Source organism: Miscanthus floridulus, unplaced genomic scaffold, assembly GCF_019320115.1.
Source record: "Miscanthus floridulus cultivar M001 unplaced genomic scaffold, ASM1932011v1 os_1001_2_3, whole genome shotgun sequence".
In the NCBI taxonomy this organism is placed as follows: domain Eukaryota; kingdom Viridiplantae; phylum Streptophyta; class Magnoliopsida; order Poales; family Poaceae; genus Miscanthus; species Miscanthus floridulus.
In genome coordinates this window covers 49583-57758 of record NW_027097456.1, presented here as the reverse complement: position 1 = coordinate 57758, position 8176 = coordinate 49583, and the positions used below count along the sequence as shown (strand labels likewise).

Below are 8176 nucleotides of genomic sequence, written 5' to 3'. Positions count from 1 at the left end.
ATTTATACCCAGAACCTACGTACGAATCCTACTTAAGCACGACTCATCATAATTTTTGGCCAAAGAGAAAATATTCCAAATTTAAGATAACTTGGATCCTAATCTTTATCTTTTTATAGAGTCCAACATGTTTTTCCTGATGTCGATTGTAGCTATTATAGTTATCTACTGGCGCTATATGAAGAGAGCCGATTCTAGTGTTGCATTCGAATCAGCTGATAACGACCTTTATGCAATCGATTCCTTGATGACATGATCTTGGGAGCTTTCGATTTCCTACAATCCTTCCTTCAAATTCTGGTGCAAACAAGGTCCAAACGTATGGGTTTGGGTCAAAACTCTGACACCAGGGAAGAGGCTGGCACGCCTCGATGTAACCCGTGGCTATGACGGGCCATACTTGGGAATTCGCACCAAGAACAGTGTTGGACGTACCGGTGCTGTTCTGTCTAATTCTCGTACGGACGCTGACAGGCCCGTCAGTTCACCACGACGTCCGTCGGGACAGAGTGGAACACCATGATCGGCAGGTGACGCCTGCACATGGCGCTAGTGACTAATAGAGCTACGACATGGAGCCGTTCCTGTTGACATCTACAGGATTGGCGGGACCCGTATGAAGAAGAAGAAGGACCCCGCAACCATGAAAGCCTTCTTCTCTCTCGTTCTTTTTATTTTCTTACTCTGTAACCCGCGCTTTCCCTTCGCCTATAAAATGAGAAGTAGGACGCCCCTATCCGAGGATAAAAAAAATACAAGAGCACGACACAGGCACATGGCTGAGCGACAAGCAAGCTCTCAGCACCCGTTCACTCTTTCCACCAGAGACTTAGGATCCTCTCCCTCTCTTGCCTGTTTGTAACCCCTACTGCAAGCCGAGTGCCGGTAACACGAGCAGCAGCGAACTGGACATAAGGACGTTCCGCCCGAACCAGTATAAACCATTGTGTTCTCCGAACACACCATCTGAGTCAGACGCGCAAATATAAATTTACTCATCGATGGTCGGAAAACACCTTCACTAATCAAACAGAACCTATATTCCTTCCCAACAGAAAATATTATTTAGCTCCAGCATGATTTCGTGAAGATTTTTGAACCAAGGCAATGATAAGCAATAGCAGAATCATGGTTAGGAACGCGGGTGAGCGGATCGCAAAATATATGGATATATTCATATCATATACCACCAGTCCACCATATCCAAAACAGAAGTGTCCGTCCCTCTCAATTCCAGGCTCCATAATTAAGTACGGCACGCTGGCTATGCATGCCGACTAATGAAAATCTGAATAATCATGCAAATACACACAGAGATTTAAACTAGGAACGACGAACGAGTCGTGAGTCCGTTGGTTGGACCAGAGGTGTCTCCACCACTCACTCGCTGACAACGCCCGGCGCCCGCATTTGACGACGATCGACAGCGTTCGTGGGCCCACTGCTGATGATGCAGAAACAAGCGGGTCCTGTTCGCTTCGCTGAAAAGTTAGACTGAAAAATACTGTTTGCTGATTTATTATGAGAGAAAAATACTATTTTTTCATTAAAAAAGTACGGTTGATAAGTCAAACGAACATAGAGAAAAAAGAAAGGTGTTGCACGATTCATGGCCGCTCCAAGCCGGTTTTGCTAACACCATGGCCATTCATCAGCGATCCAGATGCTACTACCACTCGCCACATCTGTCACAGTTAGAACTGATGATGGAACAACAATGAGCAATGATTTTCTAGAAAATATTCACCCTGTTCGTTGATGCTAAAATTTGACTTACACTGATGTTTATGTTAAAATGTTGTGAGAGAAAAATACTATTAGCACAGAGAACTCGTCTTCCGGTTCATCGTCCTCGTGTACATTTAGAAGTGGGGAAAATGAAACCGCAGTGGACCTAGGTGGGGTAGTCCCTTGGTTGACATTTCCAGAAGAAGGTACAGGTGCTCCAGTACCAGGGGGGATCCCCTTTGCTATGTCATCATGACGCTGAACAACACGCTGTAACTCATCATTTAGTCCTAGAGCCTGAAATAAAAGGCTCTCGTCGCTGCAGAGAGAATACAGGATGTTCTATTACAACATTGGTGTAAAATACAAGGAAAAAGAAACAACAAAATAAAATCATACCCAGTACTGTTAACAAGATCCATGACACGAGATTGATATGATCGGCATTGGCCAACAAGGTCAACAATGACCTCCTCCCTTACACCCTACAGTATGAAGCCCAATCAGATCAATCCACACCGAAGAGCATGATAAAAGATAAAGAAAGAAAGAGACAAGACTACTTTGCCTAAACAAATAAAAAAATTAGACTAGAGCAGTTGTTTAAATGCACTTGCTCTGTTGAAATTCTCATCTGTCATTGAAGACTAAAAGCATTTTGACAAAGATAGATTTATGCAAAATGAGACCAACTTCTAGAAAAGATTACAGGGCTGAAATCTCAATCGAATTCCTGCACCCTGAGTCCTTATGGAAAACATGGTTCATTAGGAGCCCAATGGAAAAGTAAGCTATCACACCACCGAGTTACTTACACGACATTTCTGTTTGAACAAATATGATAAACTCACAATGGAATAATATACTTGACTCAAAACACATATATATAAATCAGGAAATGGGTAAAAATACTTAAAATAAAAAGCAATCTAATGTAAACTTGATTAATACTTGCACAGCAACATTGATAATCCTACCTAAGAAATAATTGGAGTAATACCAGCTATCAACATGACAATATAATAGATGCAACTATAATTTTACATAGCATAGCAAAAAGATCATTGACAGATAAAATGGTTTATGCCAAAAAGTTCTTTAATTGAACAAAAAAAATGGGTATAGTAGAGCTAACATCACTACAAAATAACTTGTACTGAATGACAAAATAAAACTATAGAAGTGATCCAAGGATTGTACTGAAACATTCTAGAACTTAGTGCTTTATAAGAAAGTCACCTCAGGATGCCGGTGGTCCAGAGCATTTAACATTTCATCCAACACATCCACAATCCCTCGAGCACTTTGAATCTCGCTCAGACTGTAAAAAAAATAATGGACACAGAAAATAAATAAAACTAAAATTGCGCTGCAAAGATTTTGTGAAACAAAAAATATGAACAGCGAAAAACTTTCCAGAATTTGAGTTGTTTGGCATGACAATGGAAACTTGACTCGTAAACTATGTAACTAAGAAGTTTCAGAAAGGAAATAAAGAACACGTTCTTTCTGTATTGACAGTAAAAACATCGTCTCATAAATGTTTGGTCAAAGAACTGCCAATGCAATAAGAACCTTTTAAGAATAGCTTGGACCTAGTTTCATGAGCATGTGGTCTGCACAATGGGGGCACAGCAGATATAATCATAATCAAGGTACTGCCACATTGCTACTTTTTAGTATGGTTTGAAGTTGATTAAAACCAACAAGGGGGTAGCAGCAACAACTGAGATGAAACTAATAGACTTGAAAATGCATTCATGATTTCATCATCATCATCCCAGCTACCTAGAAGTGATCATCAATAGGCTTTATTTTTAAAACATTTTAGTCCTGCAAAACATGTGTTTGCTGTTTTATGGGACTGTATATTTTGCAGACCTCAGACATGCTTATTTCAACAATTCGACCATGTTTTTGTGTTATCTAAAAATCTTGTATTTACAGGAAGTATGAAAAAAATGTGAGCAATCATTCAGAATAGAATTTTTATAAATTATTAAGCATGGGCTGCAACAAGGAGAAAATAACAAGACAAGGTACAACCTACATAAAAGCATAAATATGAAATATCAACATAAGATGATGATACTAGTGGTACTCCTTTCAACGCATGGACATTAAACATAAATGATAACTCCTCAATGCAAAAGAAACTAAATCACAAAGGCCAGAGCTCAGATCACATTGGTAAGCACATAAAAGACTACCTGAGGGCAGGTGCAGGAGGAGCAGATTGAAGAGAAGCTTGTATGGCAGCATCGTCATAGCTTTGACCTGGAGGTGGATACAGATGTGGATGTCTTAACGGTTGAGTTTGAGGTGGTGTAAACAACGGGACTGAATTTTCCTCACGAGGTGGAAAATCAACACCAGCAGCCTGCAAACATTATGATAATGTACTAATCAAGATTCGGCGAACTAATATAAGTATGCAGTCCAAAACTCAAAAGATGGAATCGAAGAAACTTGAAAATGGGAAACAGTGTAACTAGAAAATTCAGATTCCATGATCACAAGGGCGTACCCAGTGCAGAGAGCTCCCGCTCTGTGCGGAGTCTGGGGAAGGGTGTCAGTGGCAAGCCTTACCCTCGCCTGTGCAATGCGAGGAGACCACGACTCGAACCCGGGACCTTCCGGTCACAAGCGGTAAGACTCAACCGCTTATATAAATAAGAACAGGGCAAAGAAAGAGTTCGGTAACAAAAGCCGATGGTACCCTGAGTTCTTGGTAAGCTGCATGATACTGTCGATATTTTCCGGATGGACCTCCAAAAGCCACTTGCCATGTGTCAATCAAACTCAATATCTTCTCTCGGACGTTTAAGTCTGGCTGAAAAGTTGAAACAAATATCAAACATAGAAGCACATGAATGCAGAAAAAACAGTGCATCAAACAGGTATTGTCATCACCTTTTTCTTTACTATCTTAACCATTTCATTCAATATGTCGCGCTCAACAATCTGTTGATGAACAATATCCCCACAATTTTTGCTTAGAGTCTCTAGCACCTGACATAAGGGAACAAGTCAGAAACATCACATCAGCTCAAAGGACAGAAGCATGAACATCAGCAAAAGCTATGTGTTATGATCATAATTTTCCAAAACTAGATAATGGAGGTGCTAACGTAAAACCTAAATGACTAAACTCTGTTTATGAAACAAGTCATAATGTGGAAACTAGACTCTAAACGTTGATGGTTGTTGTCGTAGAGCGTGTTGAGCCAATTGAAAGAGCCCTGCGCACTCTTTTCAATGTGGTTACGTGGTTGTCAGATGCAGGTGTCTGATTTTGGTACAATCTATTGTAATTTCGTTGCTTTCAAGTAATGAAATTCGGCTCATCCGTAGTGGAAAAAACTAGACTCTAAAAGCTTTTCGTCATGATGTTAGCAAATGAATATTGCTAATCTTGTACGACCCAAACATTGCTAAGTGAATTCACAATATGTCAAAATTCTGTTTTTTAAAAGTAAAGGATAAGTCTAGTAGAACTCACATAAAGTGTTAGAATTTGCACTTTTGAATTCTTGCTTCCAAGACGTTTCTTTAGGAGCTTGAGTGTATCCTTTGCTTGTCTGCATTTCAAAAAGCTTCTATCAGCATGTTATGAAGCATATAAAATGACAAATGGTAAAATGGTAAGTGAGATAAGAAAATGCAAACTTCCTATTAGTAACTTTGGAAACTCCACATTCAACAATCCAGCACAACAAACTTTGTGATAAGCATCACCCAACCATGAAAAGACACAAACAAATAGTACAGAGCAAAGCATATTATAGTTACATTCCATACCTCAATATTGTAATATAGAAAGTCCATAATTTGCCACAAAAAACACTCCTCAGAGGGACATGTTAATCAACTTTGGAGCATAGGTAATTCAAGGCACCCACAAAGACGACAGAAGCTTAAGCGCACTCTAGACAGGATTTAAAGTGACAAAAAATAATAAATTCCTTTTTGGTGTAATTTCAAAAGCCCTCACTGTTCACATTTCATGACTAAACATGACGTCACACCAAACCAGCACCTCAACAACAAATGCCACAAAAATTTGGTGACCCTCAACAAGACCATGACTCAACTAACCAACAACAAACTATTCATCATTAAATAAAGATCTCACCCTCCATTCTAACAACCAGAAACCTAAGATTCCAAATTCCTAATCAAGTGCAAAGAGAAGTACAGAGAAATCAAAACAGGAAAACACATTCATTCGCAGCAATCAGTAATGAAAACACCACAGCAAGTGGAGCAGATTCAAAGGACCATAGAACCAATCAAGCAGTACCGTATCGCCGCAGGATAACTGAATTTACGTAACTGTTCTAAAACAATGCAAGTTTGAGACATTGCACTTGCAACGGGTAATAAAAGGAAATCACAAGTAAATCACTGTGAACAAATCAATGGGTTAAATAATGCCATCAAAACCCTGTTCGATCTCCCAGGATGAATACTGTGGCAAATTAGCGCATATTTACACTGTTCGGCAGCAATACCGATCCAGACATATCATCAAAGAAAAAACAAATCATACACAAAAAGTAGATAGGGAGGGAAACTTTGGTCAGACCCGGGATCCATGTTGATGATGTCGCAGAGCTCAATGTTGACCGCCCAGTCCGGGCCGATCAGCATGTCGTTAGTCGCCCTCTCCGCGCACGCCACAGCCGCCGACATCTCTCCCGGCGGCAGAAACCGATCACCACCACCGCGTCCTAAACCCTAAATCCTGCAGCGCGAAACCCGCCAAATCAGTGCCAAGATCCCACCTTTCCACCGATCCCGCGAAGAAATTCGCCCGAAGAACCCACTTTGACCCCGCAAGAACCCGAATCCTCACCAAATCTGAGCGAATCGCCGCGACATTCACCCGCAAGAACCACCAAAGAGCCTCCTTTTCCCGATCCCTGAGCGCCGGGCAGCAGCTGATCGCGCACGAACTGGGTGGACGGTGCGGGTGGTGGGAGGTTTCGGGGTGGATTCGAGATGAGCAGCTGGTGGGATTGGTTGGAGGATTTTGAGGGCCCAAGAAAGGTAGCTGCAGCTACAAGACGGGATGGATGAGACGAGTAGACCCGGCCGGCGGCAGGAAAGGGTGAAGAGAAAAACGCGGTCATGGACTTTTTTTTTTGTGTGTGTCAGTATGAATACGAGGGCTATCAATAATTGATTCTTTATTTTTTTTTTTCTGTCGGTTTGGAATTTTGGGCGAAAAGTTTGAACATCTAGATTAGAATGGTTCTTGTATTTCAGGTTTGATTTTGCTACTTGGACCAATTTTGATTTATTTGGTGCAAATAGATGGCCTGCAATTTATTTGTTTTTTCAATTGGTTTCATTGAAGTTATGGGAGAGGTTTGTTTAGCTACCATATGTAGATGGTGATGTTATGTGTTTGACTTTGCTGTTTGGATTAAGTTTTGGTTAGGCTACGTTTGCAATTTATTGGGTGTGAGGATAGATGCCTGCTAATTTTATTTATTTTTCAGTTGGTTTTAAGTTTTGGGAGAGGTTTGAACACCATCTTGGTGGTGATGTTTATATATATGTGATTGATTTCGTCATTTGGATCAAGTTTTGGTTTGGCTTCTTCGCCATTTGTGAGGTTGTTACTGTCACAGAAAGTCAGAATGCTTAGCTGTGGGGTTCACATGCGAACGATGCCGAACATTGTTTTCATATGTGATGGTGATATGGTTGCGTAGCTTCCAAGCAACTTTTGGTTTTCATGTTGTTCTTCGCATATTTTCAAGTGAAGAGCAAAAGAATGTTATGTTGTGGGAACATAGTCAAGAATGATTTTGCCAAAATTTTGTTTTTGTTCATTGGTTTTTACACTTTTGTACAATATTATATACATAAAAAAATAGGTGTCTAGTTGGACTCCTCCAACCGTCTGATTTAATGCGCTCCCAAGAGTACTCGTCTTTCATTAGACACTAAATTCCTAAGTGAGCACAATAAACCACATAGTTCCGTCGAGCACACCCAACGGGAGAACTCGAAAATCCACATTTTTCACTAGGATCATAAATGAGTGGATAAAGCTTACAACATTCTTAACCATTTCTTACATCACTTTTAATACATCATCAGAGTTATGAACAATTTAACTTAACAGCGGAATATAAACCTGTGATCAGAGTTACAGCGGAATAAATATCTATTCATAACATGATGAATAATTGATATATATAAGCTTTGACAACAGATTATAAAACTTCTATTTATAAAAATATTTAGTGAGAGTTATTAATAAAAACTATGATCGCAGCGTAAAGGAATCGTCTCTGAGCCCACCAGGAGGTATCCACACATAAGAGTCGGCTCTAGCATCCACCTGTCACCTGCAACAGAGGGAAATAAAACCCTGAGTACTCAATTATACTCAGCAAGACTTACTAGACAAGAGGAAAGAAAAAGACTCCAT

The 8176-nt window shown here is 40.2% G+C and overlaps 1 protein-coding gene across 1 annotated transcript; it reads right to left on the bottom strand.

Annotated features, from left to right (window-relative positions):
* Positions 1-1815: 1815 nt before the first annotated feature.
* Positions 1816-6870, bottom strand: LOC136533585 (TOM1-like protein 3; the record flags this gene model as incomplete). Its single annotated transcript, XM_066526141.1, has 9 exons — positions 6587-6870; positions 6317-6475; positions 5231-5309; positions 4642-4740; positions 4448-4561; positions 3939-4108; positions 2968-3049; positions 2128-2213; positions 1816-2047 (listed from the first exon to the last, which is right to left on the bottom strand). Coding segments are annotated over exons 2-9 (969 nt in total), but the record flags the coding sequence as incomplete, so codon positions are not given.
* Between the last annotated feature and the right edge of the window lie 1306 nt (positions 6871-8176).